This window comes from Alosa sapidissima, chromosome 1, assembly GCF_018492685.1.
Source record: "Alosa sapidissima isolate fAloSap1 chromosome 1, fAloSap1.pri, whole genome shotgun sequence".
Taxonomy (NCBI): domain Eukaryota; kingdom Metazoa; phylum Chordata; class Actinopteri; order Clupeiformes; family Clupeidae; genus Alosa; species Alosa sapidissima.
Genome location: NC_055957.1, coordinates 14,852,223 through 14,875,440, shown reverse-complemented (window position 1 = coordinate 14,875,440; position 23,218 = coordinate 14,852,223). Strand labels below are relative to the sequence as shown.

Genomic DNA, 23,218 nt, shown 5'->3' with positions numbered 1-23,218 from the left:
GGGTGAAATCAGTTCATATCACATCACATGGTAAATAATAATGATGTCTTTTGCCTGAAGAAGACCCAGCAGGGTCGAAACGTTGCCTGTTGTGCATTAAATATATGGGAGTCAAAAGCAGTTTTGCGGACATTATATTGTTTTAATTGAGTAAGTAACAACTTTAGTCCTGCACCTGCCAGAAGGTGGGATGTGCACACAATAACTGTTTGCTGAAAATAATAATGATGTGTCATGCATGGCAAAGAAACTGAGTATATAAAATTATACTCCACCTCTCATTCAAAACCTCCCAGGGATCAAGATAAGTCATGTTTATTCTGATCATTTGGAATTGGTGAGATATCTTTTTGATTAATGGGGTTTGTCAGATGGGCACCCTCACCTGTGAATTTAAGTTCCCAATAGCCTTGCCAGTGGTGCTGTCTAGCATCCCATATCCACCCTCCCTAAACTTACACTTGATTAATGGGACACATGTCAATACCCAACCCAACAACACCTCAGGATACACCTCCAGCATTACTGAGAGACTTCTTCACAACTATGACCGAAGGTCAGTCGAGTCCTTCAGCTATACTTAAAGGCCCATATTTCATAGAATGTGCTCAAGGCCAAATTCACAGCATTCGGTCCCTTAAAACATGAGAATATTAATAGATTATATAACAACATGGTGATAAATTGGAGTGCTAAATGGGTGAGGTGGCCCATATATCTGTAAAAGACATGAGAACAGACTTCCCTGATCTGCTTCCCTTCCAAGTATTGCATCGATAGTTCGGATCTCTTAGCTGTGTGCAGTATTTTACAGGCTATGATATTTTTTTTTTTACTGGTGACAGATACATTTCCTGTGTCTTGTTTCATCTCCAGTGAGCAGACAATCTGATAAACACACACAATAGCACATCAGAAAGAGCACATTACTGACTTGCTGCTGCATCAAACTTATGGAGAAAACACTTCTTCTGATCCTCTTTATGTCTACAGGTAAACTGTAAAACAAACCAAAGAAATAATTATTCAAGAAATCATTTTTATTCTTTCTGTATTGTTACATGGTACTGTTGGGGTTAGTAGCCATAATTCTAATTTGAATTGTTTGATATTATCCATGGATTTTTTTTTTTTTATTCATTTTCATTTCAGACATAATGGCTGACAGATTGGATCCCGAGAGACAGACAATCTCTCACCATGAAGGGGACTCAGTGAAAATGAAATGCACATTTGTAGCCAGCAGCAGTAACATTTGGATTTACTGGTACAGAAAGCATCCAAATGAAGCTCCTCAGTATTTACTGTTGAAAGGGGCTCGATCTGAGACATATGAACATAAATCTGACCAACGGTTTCAGGTTACTACGGAGCACTCATCTACTGAACTCATTATTAATGGAGTGACTTTGGCAGACACAGCTCTCTACTACTGTGCCCTGAGGGATGTTACCCAGTGATACAAAGTCAGCAAGAAGCTGAACAAAAACTAATTTGTATTTCATGCCAACAGACATCAAAGACATTTCCTGTTAGTGTTCTCATAACAGTCGCCTGCCAACAGAGGTTTGGAGATTAACACTGACTGTGGTCACACCTGTTACCAGAAATAAATGCTATTAGACTGTACAGTAACTCATGGCTGTTACCAGAAATAAATGCTATTAAACTGTACAGTAACCCATGGCTGTTACCAGAAATAAATGCTATTAAACTGTACAGTAACTCATACAAATAAATATCAATACACTTTAGAAATTATGCTAATACAGAGGAAAGGTGTGCTGTACATATACATATGTATCAGGGTATTTTCCACGGTGGCCAATCAACATTACACAACAAGGCTGTGAGGTTTTCAAACAGGCAAGGTCCTTCATCTGTACTTTGTTGAATTAGGCCCATGATATCTACAGAATTAGGCCCATGACATCTACAAAATGCTCAACACAGAATGCTTTGTGTGCAAAACTGCACAAAGCAAATGTAATCTTTCGGGAATATTAACATCGGCAAACAGTAAAAGTAAAAAGTTAACATCAAAATGTGTTAGTCTACCTTATGATGCACTTATCATTTCAAACTGAGGGGACATAACTGTATTATAAGACTGCTGGTTTCTCACTCACCAGTGCATGGCAATACCACCCCTTACCTACTCACCCCACTAATCTCAAGATGATCCCTCCATTCTACTCACTCAAAGCGTCTCCACACCCCCAGGACAAGACTTAGAACAATGGGTGATCGGGCCTTCTTCTCTGCTGCCCCTTATGGAATGTCCTCTCTTAAAAACTTAAAACATTATTTTTTAGCAGACTAAAACCTGGCTAGCTGCTTTTTTAACCCTATAATTGCTGCTGCCTATTATAATATCTTAATGTTTTTTTTTATTTCTTTCAGTGTTTTTAATGTTTAAATGTCTTTTGCCCTGTATAGCACATAAAGATTGGCTGAAAATGTATAACTGAATGAATTTTCTCTGCAGGTTGGTCTGGAAAAGAGTCCATTGATGTATTTGATAAGGCTTGTCGCTCTGTACTTTGTGCTGTTCTCATTGTGAACTGAGGGGGGCGCAAATGTAATGCCAAAACCTGCAGAATGAAGCTCCAATGCACCATATGTGTGTGTCAGAATGTGATATAAGAACTGAAGGAGACCCAGAGAGTCCAAAGTGAACCAGTCACCACAGTTCAACCATGGAATATTGCATAAAGACATTCATTCTAGCTGTTTATTTCAGTGGTAAGAAATATCCTAAAATACAGTATAAATAGATAGATAGATACTTTATTGATCCCCCAAGGGGAAATTCAAGATACAGTATATACTGTAATGTTTAATCATATTTTTCAATCTTTTTGGTATTTCATGTGGCTCTGTTGTCTTCACAGTGTGCTCTGCAGTGGGGGACTCTGTTACTCAACCTAAAGATGAGACGGGTCTGGAGGGCAGCATGGTGACACTCAGCTGTCAGTATGAGACCATTGCATTAGCAGGCAGCCAGTATCTCTTCTGGTACCAGCAGAAACCAAACAGATTCCCAAAATATATTCTACTGAAAACATCTCTTAGACAAGACAATGGCCCAGATTTTGAGGGGAGATTCAATGCTACACTCAACACAGACACAAAAACTGTTAATCTGACCATACAGGATCTGCAAGTGTCTGACTCTGCTGTGTACTACTGTGCTCTGCAGCCCACAGTGACAGCTGCAGACTCAGCTCTCATACAAAAACTGTCTTAGTCAAGAGACACCTGAAAATGGTAATGACACAAATGTGGAAAACATCATTTACACTGAATTGATTTTAGTTAAAACATATTCAGAGAAAATGCACAAATGTACTAGATCCTCGTCTGATGGTGAGGCAGAGAGTGACGGAATCTATGCTTATATTAGTGCTTGCAATGAACAAACATATGTACTGGGCAAAAATGTAAGCAAAAGGAATAATAGTTTGCGATAAAAAGGGAAAAGGGAATAACAATATCACTTTCTCCAGCACCTGTTTTATCCAGCAGGTGAACCAACATGTCACACTGACATTGTAAATGCCTGTTGTTAGCTAGCCTATCTCTAAATAGAGACTGTGGCATCTGTGTGGCACTGAATATCATCTGTTAGGCAATCTCAGGGTATCACCTCTTTCCTTAGTTGTCTAAACGTGTTGGTCAGCGGCACAAAGACTTTTGCTACTTTACTTGAAGGTATCTACATAAGAGTGACATGACACTGTCATAACACTAACCCTAACGTATCATAACAAAAACCGAATTACACTTGACAGAAGCGAGACGTGTTATGTCATTTACAATAATAACTTGTTCATAATGTTTATTACACGTTCATGACAGTGGCATGTCACTCTAATGTAGATACCTTCAAGTAAAGTGTAATCAGACTTTAACTTAACTCAACCTATCTTGTTTCCAGGGGATGAGGTTACACAATTATTGCACAGTATTAAAACATGACACTAGAGGCAGTGAAAGACGGTGAAAGAGAGAGAAAATAAAAACGCCATAATAAGCTGCATTGTTTGTTGGCTGTCATCACAGTTCAATTATATGACTATAGCAGAACGATGCTGTCTCTCATTTTAGCAACCCGTAGGCAAAATAATTTGCTATAAATTCTATATGCATATCTACAGATTACTAATTCTTTGTGCCATTAAAACAAGCAAATTGTGTCCATTATTGGTACAGTACCCACATTAAAGCTGCAGTTGGGAAGTCTGATAGATTGAGGGGACTTGAGGAGCCAAAATTTTCGATGTTTACAACTCTCATGCCCCTCCCCCACTACCACCGAGCACCCTCTCATCGAGTTTGTGCTCTTCAGTGCGCACCTGACTGCACCAGACTGTGATTGACCGTCAGATCTCACACAGCCCTGCTCTGATTGGACCCGAAGAACTGGGAGCTGTGGATTTTTGCAAAACAAATAACAGGTGGAGGTAGAAGTGCGTTTTTTTTCTAAAACCGGCTGGTTTATGTTGTTCTATTGGTGCATAGTGTCGGTTTCAGTGAATATGATCAAAAAAATCTTGCCAATTGCAGCTTTAAGGTCACATCAATCTTTCATGAATCAGTTCACTCACTTCACTGAGTGCACAATTGTGCGAATTGCATTTGCCAACCAGACCGTTTGAGTTTGGGGGAAGGGAGCTTTGGGGAATTTTAGAAGGTATGTATGCCGTTTTGTTTACATACAGTATTTCAAAAATGTGATGTCATCCAGTATTGCTTTACATCACTTCAAGTTACATGACGCCATCCAGCCCCTTTTGCCTAATTGTAATGTTTTAAATGTAGTATTGAAACTTCTCAAGACGGCAATGATTCAACACCAATTTTTAAAAACACATTTTTAAAAACACCAAAAAAAAGACTGAAAAAAAAAGCTTTCACTGAACAGGTGTTTTAAAAACCCTCACTAAATGTACAACATGTTCAGTCATGACCCACTAAATGAAGAGAAATCGTTAATGAGTGTAATAATGCTGTTGTGCTGTGTGACATGAGAGTGTAACTTCCTGATGCATTTCCTTTCTCTTTTAAAAGGTAGCTACAGACACACTTTCAGTCATCCACAGAGCAGCACATCAGACAACAAATTACACACACACACACACACACACACACACACACACATACCAAGAACAACTGATCTGGAAGGGACATGGGCAAACCACTACTTCTAATTCTCATTATCATCACTGGTAAACTGACTTTTTTCTCTTTTTTTCTCATGTTTTTTTATGATGCACATTTTGATTTTGATTTCTTTAATGTGCTTGTTTGCAGAAATAATAGCTGACAGCATTGATCCTGATCGGGACCGTGTAAGTCACCCAGAAGGAATGAAAACAGTTACCCTGAAATGTTCATATGAGACAAGCAGCCGTTATGTTTACCTTTACTGGTACAGACAGTATCCTCATCAGGCACCCCAATGGCTTCTATGGAAAGGTGCTCGATCATACGGTGGTGATGAGAGCTCAGACCCACGATTTGCCTCTAATACTGGTGAAACATTTACTGAACTCATCATTAAAGATCTGACTCTGGCAGACACAGCTCTCTACTACTGTGCTCTGAGGGTAGCCCAGTGATACAAAGACTCAGAGAAGCTGTACAAAAACTCACATTTTAAATAGGATACTTTTTATTCAGAGATCAAAGTAATTTTCTCTCAGTGCTCTGATATCAGTTTAACACCATCAGAGGTTTTCCGGTGAATAGCATCTGTGGTCACACCTGTTGCATCATTGAAATGCATGCTGTTGTAATAAACTGTTACACAAAATACAAATTACCTGATATATTTGACTGCATTTGTCAAACTGTTGACTTTGGTGTGTCATTTTCCTTTCAAATACATTCATTTTTTGTCCAATATTCAATGGTATAACATAATGTTTTTATTATTGTTGTTTATTTGACACTGGTATATATCCGGATCAGGCACCTCAATGGCTTCTATATAAAGATGTCCTAAAGGTGTCCCTTACCACTGGTTCAGTACTCTTTGTACTTGTCAACATTACCCACCTCTAACATGCGTTTACTGAACTCATAATTGAAGATTTGGCTCTGGCAGAAACAGCTCTCTACCGCTCTTCTACTCCTCTCGTGCTCTTGTAGAAAAAAGATACAGAGTCACTCTTACACAACTGCAGCTTATTTTCCAGAGTCTTTTGGGCAGAACCGGCTTTATGGGGTCCTATGGGGCCCTAAGCATACTTTGATTTGGGAACCCCCCACCACCTTAGCACCACCAATAATATTGAATATGATCTATGCTTGATCAATTACACCAGTGGCGATCCTTAGACATTATCGAATTATAACTTCAGTGGGCTACAATGAGGTCATCATGTCATTACCGGGCTAGATTCAACCTGCACTGTTCTAGCATCTAGCATGAAACAGCAAACTCGTTTCCTCATTATCCTCCCCAAGGAACAGGCGGAGTGTCGTATTTGGATGAATTTAATGAAGAAAAGGTAAATCTTCAATAAATACAAATTACACAGGTAAGTGCTACAAATTATAATTTTTCTTTCACAGGTTATGGTAATCGTTTAGCCTTTCAGGTAAGTATGTTTCTAATTAACCAAATAGAGGTTCATTAGCAAATTGGTAATGACGGTTAAAAGTGATTAGGGGAGAGGCGAGAGACACGTATGGAGCACAGCTGAAGACGCACTGTCACAAGATATAAGCAACTCTTTGAACTCACTTTGCCAATGAGTTCAAATAATAGAGGAGTGCAAATGCGTGAAGGCTATGCTAGGTTTTAGTAAAGCATGGTTTAGTGCAGTGGTTCTTAAACGTTTTGTCTGGCGGCCCCCCAAAAAACATGGGCCAAGTCTCGTAACACCCTTCTCTCTAACCGACATAATTTGGTTTTGAAATGTTGTGAGATGGCGACTGGAAGCAGAGGCAGAAAATGTCTTCTCTCATAGGTATAGGTCAACATCAAAGGCATTATGTCAATGGGAGCCTTTGACTAAAAACCTTTACAAAAAATCAAATGCATCATTTCGCGACCGCTCCAATATTTTTGCCGACCCCCAGTTTGAGAACCACTGGTTTAGTAGGATGACTATTCCATACGGTCTCGTAAGCAGCCTCCTTCAAATGCGCCGTTGAATGTCAAAATACCGATGAATTTATTTGATATCGTGCTTTGCGCCGTTAAAGGGAATGACAGATGTCATTCTCATTGGTTTAAATGATGTTAGGCCCAAAACACACCCATGACTGATTAAAAAAAAACTGAGGAACACCTTGTTGCGCCATGCGCTCAACGTTTGATAACGAAAACCCTCCCAGTGTGGACTGGACATCCTACTAAATTTGAATAAGCTTTTGACGAGTGACGATGACTGTCATGATAGGGCCCTGATATTCACGTGCCATCAGAAGGACCTGGCGAATGGGTGGGCGTGACCTGGTCTGCCCCGCAGCTTGTTTCTTGTACTGTCTGACTGAAGGAACTCACACACAAAAAGCAGATCCACCAATCCATGGGTAGTCTGTTAAAGTGAACAGTAAGAAGAAACAGCTGTTTCTGGAGATCTCATTCGCTGAAGTCTCAGACTCTGCTGTTTACTACTGCGCCCTGCAGCCCACAGTGTCAGGAACCCAACAACACTGTACAAAAACTAAAATTACACTCACAGTTGTGTCTAACAGGAGGCCACATATGACACATCTTTTGTCATGACAATTGTCTAAACTACAGTATAAACTGTTTTTGATTGTGCTACAAATGGTACAATTCATGAACATACCAATACTAAATCTCTCTTTCTCTCTCAACTGTGATTTTTCAGAATAAACACATTACATGTATTATAGTTTTTTTCTCTATTTTAGTAATCCATCTGACTCAAATCAGAGGTCAGAGTTTATGTTAGTGTGACTCAGACAGTTTATTGTTACCATAACTCAAAACATAGTGGGCATATTATCATGTGGATGTCTCCAAAAGTGATGGGAATTTTTTTTTTTTTTCAGTTTTATCATTATCCTTATCACCAAAGATATTATGAAGTTCACCAACCCTCTACCAGTCGGAGGAGGAGCTGAACAGAAATTTAAGTGAAGGTGAAGAACTGAATCCAAGCAGATCTGCATACCACCCTGCCTCATGAACTACACTATGGACATTACCATGATGATTCCTGTAGCACTGCTACTGTTTTTAGCCTTCTTAGGTAAGAGCAGTTCTACATTTGCAATAGTATTACGCAGCAAAATTATTATTATTATTTTAAAGAATGAGAATGAAAAAAGCAGCGCATACAGTATTATGCATACTGATATATGCACAACTCTCATTCATAGCTGTTATATTTACATATTTCAGGTTACATACATTTCTGTTTCTTTTCCTCTGGCAGGGCTCATCAATGCTGATCTGATTACTCCAGATAGTACTGAGGTCTCTCATGTGGAGGGATCTGGTTTAACCCTTTCATGCAGCTACTCCTCCTCAAATCCACAGTCTTGACAGTGGTACAGGGGTATCACCAGCATCCAAACTCAGCTCCTCAGCATCTTCTCAGCATGTTCTCTCCTGGGCCAAATCAGACGTCAGATGTGGACCCTCGTCTGTCATATTCCACAACACTCAACATAACTTCAAAAACAGTTCCTTTGACCATCCAGAGTCTGCAAGTGTTGCACTCTGTTGTCTACACTGCTGTGTATTTCTGTTCCCTGAGCTCCACAATGTCACTCAACCCTCCGACAAAAACTCTCTACTCACACTTACACCTTAAATGCAAATACTGGCATGCAGTCTGCAAGTGCCTCAAATGCCATTTCATTTAAAGGGACACCAGGCAAACCTGATGCTTTTTCTCTACGAAACTCCCCCTCGCTCGGTCTGAAGCTCTTTTCCTTTTCTTTGCGTCTTCCATCAAGGGTTTTCGCTGCTTTTATTTTTCGCTGCCATTATACATACATTTGCAACAATCTCTAGCATTTCGTTAGCCTGACTCTGTGCTGTAAACTGATCCTGCTTCAGTCGGCGGGTACGATACACTGAACTTGCAAGCGGGATATTCTTCCTACAGGCAGTAGGGACGGCCGAGAGAGTCTTCATTCGCCCTGTAATGAGTCATTTAACCATATACCGACTTACGAAGATGAGTAATTAACACAAAAACGTTGCCTGGTGTACCTTTAAATGGCATCAAAGTCATGGTCCACACTTTCAAGAACATTTTGAAGAGTCTTTTAATCAGCATTAATCATAATCAAGGAGTTCACATGGTGCCATTTCGCAGCTGTTTTTGGTGATTGACATTATTTGATTATTAAAACAAGCTAAGATATTCATAATCATAACTATATCCGTTTGTATTAATTAGATATTTATCTATCTGTTTGTTTATTCATTCAACATTGTGGGGGCTCATCATTGTTAACAAATCAATTGATTTGAAGTAATTCACAAAAAAGGATTACTGAGCCCACAAGTGTGAGTAATATATACATCAAACATTCTTTTCACAAATACACAGGCAAATGAGAAGTCTTCCAAATTGTCAACATGTAAGTCACTTTGGATAAAAGTGTCTGCTAAATTAATACATGTGTAGGATATGTTGACATGCTCTTGTTCCCATTTAAGCCACTAGGAGGTGTCATGGTGCCAGTGGCATGTCAAACTAAAGTGTGTTCCCTGCAGGTCTCATATTGTCTGCTTCATCACACTGCTGCAGGCAGTGTTTCAACACAGGATGCCTCTCTCAGGCTGCTGGATGAGGATCTTTGTCATTGTAGTGGCAAATTGCATCGGTACAGTAGATCTTCACTTGCAGAGCGTTAAATGTGTAGAAATAGAAATGTGTAAGACAGAAATAATGTGATACATGCCAATGAACATTTCCCTGTTTTCCAGTTCCAGTGTGCAGAGGAGATTCTGTTCATCAAACGGAATCCAATGTGATCAGTACTGAAGGGGAGATGGTGACTCTCGCCTGTGCATATGAGACGGCAGGCAATCCTTATCTTCTCTGGTATAAACAGCAACCAAACAGTGTGCCCACTTACTTACTAGGCAGGGGCAAGTTTGGATCTGGCCATAAGGGCACTGAGTTCAGTGAGAGATTCAACTGCACCTTCTCCTCCAGCTCTGTTCCTCTGACAATCAGGAATCTGCAAGTGTCTGACTCTGCTGTCTACTACTGTGCCCTGCAGCCCAAAGTGAGAACAACACTGTACACACCCACACAAAAACCTGTCTGACCAAACCTATCTCACAGTGCCCTCAGCATAGCTCTACTACAAATTAATGAATAAATTGTGCTATAAACTTCAATCAGCAGTTACTGTAGATATTCAATGTTTTTATACACAGTAAAGCTGAATATTGTAGGTGTTAGGGAATAGTTAGGTAATTCATCCAACTATACTGTGAGAAAGATACTGATTAGAAATAATTATTCCACATTAGAAAAAAGTAAGTTTCTTCTCGTAACATGATGTTTTAAACAGTACATATCAGAGTGCAGAGTGATTCGTTCAATTATGATCACTGTCATAAGAGCTCTCCAATCAGCATCCTCTGCTGCTGACTCTGCTACTGTATGAGGGCATTGACTGGAGGAGGAGCATAGAAGACACATTTTGTCTCCTCAGTCACCCTGCAGGCCTTGCAAACATGTTTGAAAGGTTCAGTTCAAGCTGTATTTGTTTTCTGGAGATGACGTTAACAATGCTACTCTACAGAGTTCTTTGGCTCAGCATCCTAACAGGTATCATATAAATGGGCAATATTCCTGTAAATATTACAGGGTTTTGCATTTTGACACAGTTATATATAATAACATTACATTATTTATATAACATAATAACAATTAAAATGATCTGACCAAATAATATTTGAAACTATTTGAAACATTTCAAATATATGTTTTCTTTTTGGTTTTTTTTAAGGTGTTTGCACAGGACAGAAAATTACTTCAGACAGAACTGAAGTGTTCCCAGAGGAAGGAGTGAATGTTAGCTTGTCCTGTAGCTACTCCTCTGCAGAGTCTCTCCAGTGGTATGTCCAGTATCCCAGATCAGCTCCACAGTTCCTCCTGCTTGTGCTGCACTCCACTGGGAAAGACCCGAGCCCAGGCAAACATCCTCGCCTGATGGGGAAACTAAACCAAGAGAAAACTCAAGTGTTTCTGCAGATCTCCTCTGTTCAAGTCTCTGACTCTGCACTGTACTACTGTGCACTGGCGCCCACAGTGACACGAAACCACAGTCTGCCATACAAAAACCTGACTGACAGCGAGGGATTGTATTGCTCTGTTGTCTGAAATGCAGGGACAAGGAACTCTAACTAAAAACAATTAATTTCTCCTATAGAATTACAGTAAACAAATCTTAAGGGGCCATATACTGTATCTACAAATGTCTTTTATGCAAACAATAACTCATAACTCTATGATCAACAATGCATGTGTGATCACTCCATTAATTTGTTAATTCATCATGTTCATAATAATAATAACAACAAGGTAACAAAAACCCAATAACATTTTAGAGGCATATAACAATTAAATCTGTATGACATACAAAATTAAAATTAAAACATGCGGATGAATCAAAATATAAAATGTTCTTTAATCTGTTTCCAGACCACGTTATCCATATACCTACTGTACATGCATTTTATATAATGTGAAATAATATCTCTTTTCATTTTCTAGTGTGAAATGTGGGAATGAAAATCAGCTCCTCGGCATCTCATCAGTACTGTGAGGCAAAAACAGACTTCAGCTGTAGATCCTCGTCTGTCTTCAAAGGTACTGACTACAAGGTAGCCAACTCACCAAACCTTTTTTTCTCAGCAAAGTTTCAGTCTATATTTCACATTTCATATTCACATAGAAAACACAGCTGCACTTGGGCTGCAATATGACTGGGAACCAGGGTGGGGCGACATTTCAACACTACATGTTGATTAGATGCTGTCAGATTTGGTTCCGAGGACACAAGTTGCCTATTGTCAGGGGGGGTCAGTGTTTGTACCGGATCAGTGTTTGCATATTTAACATGTTTAATACATGTGTTTCAACACTGCATTTCAGTCGTTGCTTTTACCTTACCAAAAGCCTACGCATGCCAGTTACAGTATGTATCCACCAGAAACTGCAGCCTACTTCCAAAACTCCAAAGCTTCTGTCATTTGGTTCCGAGGACACAAGTTGCCTATTGTGTATCAACAACACTCGATAACAGTTTATGTGATGTGTTAATCAATTAAATTCCCAGCAATTTGACAACAGCCAGTTGTAAGGATATATATTAGCTTAACATTAGAACACATTTGTTTGGCTATAGCCAAATTACAAATGTCTGTATCCTGTTTTGTTATAGTACCAATGATAATAGTTTATATATATATATTAAGGAGGATAACATAGACTACAATGCAAAAAGTGCACAGTGCACAGATTAGATGAATTGCGCCGGTTGGCTTCTAATGGGTTAGAGTTTGTTTGGAGTGTTATGTACAAAAAATGCTGAGTCATCGATCTGAGTTTGTTTAGAAGGCTGAAAGGGACCAAGTGTGAAAACACCCCGAGTCAGAGGAAAGTAAAAAATCAGCCGGTAAAGTCATTAATTAATGTCATTAAATATTTTTTTTTGGCTGGTCCTTTACACAACAATAACCACAGTGGATGGGGCGGAGTCAGGAAATGTGTGTGTGTGTAAAGAAGGTGTCGAGATGCTTGCAGTCACTCTGTCAGTGCTGGCTAATCATGATGGTACTTGGTGCATTCCTGCTCTTATCTCTCTTAATAGGTAAGATCTTTGAGTATTACCATTTATATTTGTCACATAAGGAAGTAAAATCTAGGCGTAATATAATAATGCATGCACAGTTAAGTATATACTCAAGTTATCTAGTTATCTCAAATCATCTAGAATCCATCACAGAAGCAGAAATATCCATCTTCATATGCTCTTCATCTCTTTCTTCATCATTCACAGGAGAATCTGTTGGGAATACTATAACACTCTCTCATTCCTCAGTGGTCATCAATGAGGGAGAAAGTGTCACTTTCTCCTGTAACTACAGCAGTAGTGATGTCAGTAACTTGCAGTGGTATCGGCAATATCCCAACTCTATCCCAGAGTTCCTCTACTACATATATGAGGCTGGTACCACTTCAGACCCAGTTCCCCGTCTGACTCCCTCCATAAAGACAGAGGAAAAGCGTGTGTTTCTGGAGCTCTCCTCTGCAGAGGCGTCTGACTCTGCTGTGTACTACTGCGCCCTGGTGCCCACAGTGACAGGAACTCAGACTCTGCTGTACAAAAACCTCTCAGATGTGCAGGAGGAGGGAGATTCAACATGTCCCCTTCACAGACAGTACATCCATTTATACACTCTGACTATTAATCCAGTCTGTTCTGTATTTATCAATTATAATACTGTGAAAGAAATTCATTTAATTTTAAATATATTTAGATGGAATATGCATATAATACATATAATAAAATGAACATAAATTAGTATCTGTGAATGTATCCGCAGTGCTCTTTTTATACCCAAAAATGATTCCAGTTGAAATATATTAGGCAGAATTCGTTTTAAATGAGAAAAGTATCAGCCGGTAAAGTCATTCATTGATATCATTAAAACACTTTTACACAACAATAACCACAGTGGATGGGGCGGAGTCAGGAAATGTATGTGTGTAAAGAAGGTGTCGAGATGCTTGCAGTCACTCTGTCAGTGCTGGCCAGTCATGATGGTACTACGTGCATTCCTGCTCTTGTCTCTCTTAATAGGTAAGATCTTTAGATGTTGTATATAATAGGCGTTTTATCATAATGCATGTATAGTTAAGTATATCAACAAGGTATAGTATATTAGAATGAAATGTACTGTAGAGTCCATCATAGAGGCATGTTTCAGTGATATCCAGATGAATTTGTGCTTGTCTAAATTTTACCTCCATTTAAAAGAACTGGCATCTTCACATGTTCTTCATCTCTTTGTTCATTATTCACAGGAGAATCTGTTGGGAATACTATAACACCCTCGCATTCTTCACTGATCGTCATCGAGGAAGAAGCTGTTACTTTCTCCTGTAACTACAGTGGTAGTGTCACTAACTTGCAATGGTATCGGCAGTATCCCAACTCCATCCCAGAGTTCCTCTACTACATATATGTGGCTGGTACCACTTCAGACCCAGTTCCCCGCCTGACTCCCTCCATAAAGACAGAGGAAAAGCGTGTGTTTCTGGAGCTCTCCTCTGCAGAGGCGTCTGACTCTGCTGTGTACTACTGCGCCCTGAGGCCCACAGTGACAGGAACTCTGACTCTGCTGTACAAAATCCTCTCAGATGTGCAGGAGGAGGGAGATTCAACATGTCCCCTTCACAGACAGTACATTCATTTATACACTCTGACTATTAATCCAGTCTGCTGATACAGATTTGAATTCATCATCATTTTACTGATCTGTATTTATCATGTGAATTATAATACTCTTAAAGAAATGCATTAATTTGTACATAGCTTCAAATAAAATATGCACCTATAATACATAAAAAAATTATATTTACACAATTAAAAAAATATGTATTTTGAAAATTGAGTTAAATAATGGGCTTCAACCGTTAATGTATAAAGATAATTTAACGTGTATGTATATACTAAGTTATATGCAATATATTATATATTTATATACGTATGACACTGCCGTTAGAAAGTCACAATAAATAAATTTCCACTCCACTCCTTTATAGACAGAATACCAGATGAGATCAGTTGCATTGCTTTTTTTTTTACATTTTTACATTTAGATTACATTTTGTCCTTACATAAATGTGAACGGGTTCTCCAATGTTTTATCAGTTAGCCTTTTAAACTGGTATCAGATAAGTAAACAGAATGTAGCCTACCTTTGAAACATTGGATGAATGGGTGCTGATAATTGGCAATGCAGATATTGCATTAAAGATCCATTTCTTTCTACAAGTAATTTTCAACATTAATGATGAAAACAAGGACATTTCTAAGTGACTCCAAACGTTTGAATGGTAGTGTATGTATATTTGAAATGCATAGCCAAAAATTCAACTGAATATCACCATTATTCGTGGTTGCCAATCCCTGTAAGCATCCCTTTTCTCATAACAATACTCTAGTGATTAGAGTCTAATTTACATGTAATGCATGACATGTCATGTCACCATGACACCAGGAGGAGGCGCTCAATGCTTTAGATTAAGACCATGAAACCCAGAGGAGGTTACAGCAGATCCACCCCTCATGCGCCACTGTATGTGTGAGCTGTCAGTCTTTGTCTCGAAGAAACAATTACAGAATGGCTTCCCTCTGTGCTACGATAATTTATATTATCACCTGGAAAAAAGAAAGCTGTACAACAAACTTAAACAAACTGGCAACCGGGTGATAAGCGGGATAACGACCTTTGCGGGTCTCGGCGGCCGTTATCCCTTACATGTATGACTTAACTGATAGGCCTCTTTTCCAACTAGTACATGCATGCTTGTTGTGTGTTGTTTGTGTGTGTGTTTTGTGGGGGGGGAAATATACATATTGAGACCATGGGTGTCATCAGGCCATTCTGCCTGGGTTTCAATGCGGAATATTTAACATAAGTAATGCTCTGAATGTAATTTTAAAAGTAGACTGAAAAAGCCTATTGTTTTGTGACACAGCTTAACACTGGTCTCTGTCTAAACTGTTTAGAATGTCCATAACATATTGAAGTGCAATCTAATAAATCTACAAACATAAAACACATACTCAGTTTTCATGCGTGCAGGACATAAAAGAAAATCAGATAAAAAGAACTCTAACAAATCTACATCATACCTTTTTCATGTGCACGGGAGAGAGAGGGTGCACAGTTCTTTTATGATTGTTACAGTAGCTTCTGATTTCAGCTTGCTAATTCACTGAAAAAAATACTTATTGTTATGGATATAAGGAGCAATCTGAAGGAAAGGATTAGGGCAACGAAGAGCAGGACTAACAGTGGAGGACTCTCTTGTTGCTCTATCAGCAGATGGGAAGGACCTGAGCATGCCTTTGACTGTCTTTTCTAGGCTCACATGCTGGTGAGGGAGAACACTTCATCTAGCTAGATAGTTGAGCACAGTGATTCTATTCTCTGGTGAGAAGGCACACCATTTATAAAAGCAATAATTCTCCTGGCAGAGTTTTACAAAATGTGACAGCCATGTAATCATAAATAATAATACACACCTGGTACACCAGTGTGTGCTATGGCACAGTTTGAGAACCACTGCCTCCACTCACTGTTGGCTAATATGCTAAGCTGGAAATCAGGTCAGTATTAACAGTATGATGTCCACACAAAATAACATTTCTGTTTTTAACACAGCAAAGTGGTTTTTTTTCTAGTTTGTGGATAAACTATAGGCTATCCATGACAATTTCAAGCAGATGTCTGGATAATGGGTGAAGTAATGGTCAAGAGTCAAATGACAGGATGTCTTCTAAAGGCTTATTTTGCATGACCTTCAGCGAACCTTTAGAGAACATTCCCAAGATGTCGCATGTTTACTGCCATTACATTACCACACAGTCTGGTTAGGGAGATGAGTGGGTGGCTGTATTGACAATCCTGCATTGGGGCAGGGTGTTGGCTCAATATGCCACTGTCATGATGATAACAAAGAGCTATTCATTTTACATTCACTAATTAATATACAGTATATACCACTGCCCTCTGGGAGAAGATATAGGTCCATCAGGGCCAAAACCAGCAGGCTGGCCAACAGTCTTTACCCCCATGCAGGCAGGCTGCTTAATGGACAGTCTAACCCCCCACTCCCCATCGGACATTCCTCTGAAACATATGTCTCTGTCCATACACCCCCATTACCTGTGACCTGGACTTTGCATTGCTGCAAAAACACTCCAACAACCTTACCTGTATTAGATTTATTAATTATTGCACCAAGCACTTTACTGGACATAGCACTTTATGGGGTTTTCTAGGGGGTATTTATGGGGAGCTAAATTAAGTGCAAAGTAATGGGTGATTCATGAGGATGTAAATTGATATAAGGCAAATGGATGAACAACCTCAAACTATATGCCTGTCTGTTTTTGTTCTAACAACATTTCGTTGTTATCCTGTAACAAAGACAAATAAAAAACTGAACTGAACTGAACTGAACTACATGTATATATTTAGTTAATCAATTAGTCATGGTCATATTGTCTATGTTATTAAATTACTTATTCTCTGAATGAATGAGTGACTTATTAAATAATCAAATTTTCAGAAACAATGAAATAAATTGAAATACAAAATCTAAAACAATTAAATGAAATTGGCCTTCCAGTCCACGGCAAAATGTGAAGATTGAAAGGTTGAGAATGGCAATGGTATTTGCTAGTTGATACTTAATCCTACTACAGAGGAGTAAGCCAATTTTGAGAGCAGCTACACTGGCCTAATATAGAAAATGATCCATCACCATTTTGTTTTGGTTTTTTTGCATTTAGATACCCTCCACAGTGAATTGATTGAGTCTAAATTAAATTTCAGAGCAGAAACTTGTGTGAGAAATCTCTACCATAAAGCAGAGTGGTTCATCTTCTCATCTGAAGGCAGAGCTTTCAGTACATTAAATGATTCGCTATTAAGGTGACCTGCTATGGACAGACCACCTTAATGTCAATAAGCATGTCAACAAATAATGCTGATTTACAGAGTTACGGAGGTGAGATCGATGATAAAAAAAGAAAGAAAGCCCGACTGAAATTTCTGACAAAGGCCCACCCATTTACATGAGAGGTGTGTCCCTATGTTAGCCCATTTGAACACTAAAGGTGGTACTCTGTACAATATAGCTGAAGCACAGTGTATTCCCACCATAACACAGCCTCCGCAGTAAAGAGAAACTATTATTTTTACTGAAAGTTCATTATGATTATTCTTTATCTGCTTCTACACGTAGGTAATGCTCATGTGTGTTACATCTATATATTTAATTGACAACCAAGAGCAGATATGAGTATATGTGGGCTTTTTTTTAACGGTAGGCTTATGTCCTATACCATGGATCTCCAGGGACTGACTGACCTGTGTTTCTGTTTATTTTGGCACCAGCTCTGGCCTGTGAGTTTCAATGCAGGAATGGAGTGTGTAAAATGAGGAGTGATGTTTGTGATGGTTATGATGATTGCGGGGACAACAGTGACGAAGAAAATTGTTTCTGTAAGTATATAAATATAGAATACCACAACCCTCCCAAACTAAACCTGTAAAGGAAGGTTTTTTTAGCCTCCTTGTGTATTCACTGGGATCACCCCATCAGTCTGTCATCATTGGGGGATCATTTCTATAGTGTTAATGGTATGACAACACATACCATAGAAGCTGCATATCTGCTGTTCTAAATGTGGAAGTTTATAACCTGGAAGGATATTAACAATAATTAAATATGTAATTTACATTACTGGCCATTGTTTTTTTTTTTTTTTCAACAGATATCATCAATCCAGTGGAACAACACATTCTCACTGATGAAGAGAAATCAGTTACACTGAGATGCTCATATGACACAAATGCTACACGGGTGATTCTTTACTGGTACAGGCAATATCCTGATCAAGCTCCTCAGTTTTTACTGAGGAAAGGGGCAAGACACTACGATGGAGAATACGACTATAACCCTACATCACACACATCAACTGCATCAGAAGCATCAACTGAACTCCATATTAAAAACCCAACTCTGGCACACACAGCTGTCTACTACTGTGCTCTGAGGGTAGCCCAGTGATACAAAGACTCTGACATGCTGTACAAAAACTTGAACAGAAAAACTTACTTTGAAATCAGGGAGATAAAATAAATTCACCACAGTTACATCTGCCAACTTTGTGGTCTGCCAAATTCTGTATTCAAGGGGATGCTGTGGTCATTTGCACCTGTTAGATTATTTTAAGTTGTTTATCAGGAAGTGGTTTTAATCATTCTCAAAGCAAAGTCGTTAAGTTAAGATGACAATGTTACAACTATTAACTTGGGGCACAGAGGCTATCAGATCATTTAGCAGGTGGTGTTCAAGATTTACACTAATGGACTTAATTTAGTTTTCATTTCACAAGCCTAGCTTTCAGAGTGTTTTGTATGCACATGTAGTCATTGTGATGGAGGGGGTGGAGTGAGGAGAGCAAAGGGAGTAGCTGAAGGGAAACTGAAGCAGGAAACATTCAACTTTCAACTGTAAGGCTCACATTCTCTCATTCTGCCAGTAGGCTGTACAGTAGCTCAGCTGTCAAGGAACTCAGGATATTCCTTGTCTCGTCACCCTCGCTAGGTAGGTTAACTGGAATATGTATCGTAACATTGTTTCAGCCCATAAACAGTCTTGGCATATTTTGGCTGTGCATTTTCTTTGTCTTCCTTTGTATCAGTGGAAAGTCTGTACACTGTATTCTCTTTGTCCATCACTTTGTCCATAAGAAGAGAACCTGTTGGAAATGCCACAACACATCTTGTTCTTCAGTGATAATCAGTGAGAGAGATGCCACTTCCTCCTGTGACTACAGTGGTGCTGTCAATACATTACAGTGATATCGGTAGATTTCCAACTTTATCTCATATGAGACAATAATATAATGTAAATGCAAATGTAAATCAGGTTAGGCCAAGTATATTTGTTTCATGGCCATTATAATTGATTTTATCATATACAGTACATAATTGAATTTCTACAATATTGAAAAATGAAAACCGTAAATACAGCTTATATATTCATCATCATCATGAACAATTTCCTTTTCTCTATAATTATTTCAAAATATAATATCGTATAATATGTACCCCAGTTTGAGCATTGTCAGCTTGTCAAAAATCTACCCAGATTAAAATAATCTGCAAAAATCAATTTCTATGACATTTAGTTTTCATGTGCTGATCTGAAAACACCTCTACTCTACTCAAGACTGCCATCATGTGGGTTATGAGGGGTTAAGCATTTGCACTACATGACAGATTCATACCACACCATGGCTCTCCAAGGTTGCAGCTTCAGTTAACCCTTTCATGCAGCTACTCAAATCCACAGTCTTTACAGTGGTATCGCCAGCATCCAAACTCAGCTCCTCAGCATCTTCTCAGCATTTACGCTGTTGGGAAGAATCAGACATTGATGTGGACCCACATCTGTCTGCAAGAATGACTAAAGACAAACTCTATCTGCACATCTCGTCTGCTGAACTCTCAGACTCTGCTCTCTACTACTGTGCCCTGAGGCCCACAGCGACTGACAAACACACATCCTCATACAAAAACCTGCCCGTTCTAAATGTGACCTTAAAGGAGAATTCCGGTGTGATATTGACCTAAAGTGTATCGAAACATGATACCGAGTGTGAACGTATGTCTCATAGCCCATCTCGGCTTGTCCCCTGCACTCCAAAATCTGGCGCTAGTTAGCCGATGCTACCAACATCTTTTTCAATAGTGGTGCTTCGGCATCGGGCTAGCCATGCAAATAAATCACTGTTTTACACCCATTTACGAGGCTCAATGTATCTCCACACTTCATTGGTAGACTTCCGAGGGCCCTGACATTTAAAACGAGACATTGAGAACTTTGAAAAAGCACTGGTAGTTTACTTACAAGACGATTTATACAGACAGTATCTTCACGAAGTTTAGCGTTTGCAGCCATCTTGAATTTAGTCACGATAAGTCGAGCAACGAGTAAGAATGAACAGCTATGATAAGGGATCAGATTCCAAAAATAATTCAGTGGAAATGCATGGATTCCAGTTGCTGCTACTGGAAGAAACTGGAATCCATGCATTTCCACTGAATTATTTTTGGAATCTGATCCCTTATCATACCTGTTCATTCTTACTAGTTGCTCGACTTATCGTGACTAAATTCAAGATGGCTGCAAACGTTAAACTTCGTGAAGATACTGTCTGTATAAATCGTCTTGTAAGTAAACTACCAGTGCTTTTTCAAAGTTCTCAATGTCTCGTTTTAAATGTCAGGGCCCTAGGAAGTCTACCAATGAAGTGTGGAGATACATTGAGCCTCGTAAATGGGTGTAAAACAGTGATTTATTTGCATGGCTAGCCCGATGCCGAAGCACCACTACTGAAAAAGTTGTTGGTAGCATCGGCTAACTAGCGCCAGATTTTGGAGTGCAGGGGACAAGTCGAGATGGGCTATGAGACATACGTTCACACTCGGTATCATGTTTCAATACACTTTAGGTCAATATCACACCGGAATTCTCCTTTAAGTTTTATTTATAGAGCTTATTACAATTTCCTCAATCATACACAATTATTGTGGTTTCCTAATGGTATCACATATCTGCAATTTGTATCAATGATATGGATGGCCATGCATGCAAATGCAAAACATACAAATGTTCATTTTATTTTATTTTGAGATTTCACAGAAAAAATCATACTTAATGTTAATTAACACCTAAAGCTGTCTCATTGGAATGTGGTTCTTCAACCTGAATCTTTCTTAATCTCGTTTATAATTAGTTACTCTATTGACAGACTAAAACATTGTTTTTCTTTCTGACATATGAAAGCATCTTTCATAGTAACCACAGCTGACCAAAAAAAGAGGGACACTCCATACACTCTATGCATGTCCATGCACTTCCTACAAACAACCTCATATTAAATGACCCATTATGTGACCTAACATTACAAAAGGACTTGAGGGGCACACAGAGACACTTTAGACTGAACTGATGATTAATCACAAACTTCAGCCATGACACACTGGATTAGGATTTCACTTGAGATTGTACTCTTGCCACAGTATACATTATGAAGAGAAATGAACAGAACATATTTCTGCATTCTGGCAGAAAGTATTGGTAGACACTCTTCAGTGAATCTCACCAGAGAAAGCTGTTTTATGTCATCATGGTGCCATCTAGTGGAATGGTGGTGTATGGCAGATATTCTTTACTGAATATCTGTCTGTGGCCTTAAACCAAATCATTAGGTCTCACACACACATACACACACACACACACACACAGGTGCACACATCACCTTATTCTGCTGAAAGTGTACAAAAACAGCAGTATTTCAACTGTTGAAAAGATTAGTCTCAATGGGGGTGTGTACAACTGTACAGACATGTGAGAAGGAGGAGTCTTACAGCTGTGTTTGGGTACTCATGAAGAACAACTGAAGAGTTGTCATGTGTGGACTCTGTTACTGATTCTATTACACACAATTATGACCATGTGCAGCCTTCTCATTCTGCTTTTCACACTGATAGGTTGGTTTATTTCAGTTTTGAAAATAAAAAATAAGTCAGACTCAAAAATTATGAAACACAAGTCTGTATGTTTTAAGTATTTTTAAAAAGATCTTTTTTTTTTCTTTTTAGGTGACAGTTTTCAAGCTGACATCACTTCAACCTCTACAGAACTTCTTGTCTCAGAGGGTGAAACAGCTTCTCTCTCCTGCACATACAGTGTTGCTGTGAACAATCTGCAATGGTATCGCCAGAATCCAGGATCTAAACCAGAATTCATCATCATGTTGTTTGAATCCAACAGTGATCCAGTGAAATCAACTCCTCCTCATCCTCGTGCCTCTGGTAAAGTGGACAAAGGCTCTAAACAGGTTCATCTGAATATCTCATCTGCTGAAGTCTCAGACTCTGCTGTCTACTACTGCGCTCTGAGGCCCACAGTGACAGGAAACCCTACAACACTGTACAAAAACTAAATTACATGAATTCTATGTGAGCGTACTGTAAGCAAAGTGTAGCCGGAATGGACTGCTCACATAATTATGACCGCCGCGCAGCGAAGCATGGCCAAATTTCCGTCAAGGATTCCCGGGACACTGAAAGACCGGGTTGCACAAAACTTGGTGGTCATGTAGCCCCACAAGGATAGCATGGAACCATTGTTTTTCGTTTTGATCTGTGTACCCCCCCCTCGCTGGACTGGACCCCCCGAAAGGAGGGTAGGGCGGACACAGTTTTCTGTGAATATCTCGAGAACCGTAGGGTTTAGGAGGACCACCTTTTTTTTGTATGTTGATCTTAAGGGGCCATGTAGCCATTCCATAACCACTCATTTCATGTATAGCTCCACCTAGTTAAAAACGAAAAAGTAAAAATGAGGTGTTGTAATCGCAGGTATCTGTGACCTAA

General features: G+C 39.1%; 4 gene segments (V, D, J or C); all 4 read left to right on the top strand.

Annotated features, from left to right (window-relative positions):
* The first annotated feature begins 2,503 nt into the window (after positions 1 to 2,503).
* Positions 2,504 to 3,287, top strand: LOC121717433. The segment is given in 2 exon segments: positions 2,504 to 2,745; positions 2,895 to 3,287. Coding segments are annotated over 2 exon segments (402 nt in total).
* Positions 3,288 to 5,156: 1,869 nt separating this feature from the next.
* On the top strand, positions 5,157 to 5,664 carry LOC121719652. The segment is given in 2 exon segments: positions 5,157 to 5,231; positions 5,317 to 5,664. Coding segments are annotated over 2 exon segments (348 nt in total).
* A 4,485-nt stretch (positions 5,665 to 10,149) lies between these two features.
* LOC121715219 lies at positions 10,150 to 14,235 on the top strand. The segment is given in 7 exon segments: positions 10,150 to 10,236; positions 10,683 to 10,787; positions 10,969 to 11,077; positions 11,736 to 11,845; positions 12,708 to 12,834; positions 13,024 to 13,405; positions 14,052 to 14,235. Coding segments are annotated over 4 exon segments (687 nt in total).
* An 8,004-nt stretch (positions 14,236 to 22,239) lies between these two features.
* LOC121718285 lies at positions 22,240 to 22,835 on the top strand. The segment is given in 2 exon segments: positions 22,240 to 22,330; positions 22,442 to 22,835. Coding segments are annotated over 2 exon segments (387 nt in total).
* Positions 22,836 to 23,218: the final 383 nt, after the last annotated feature.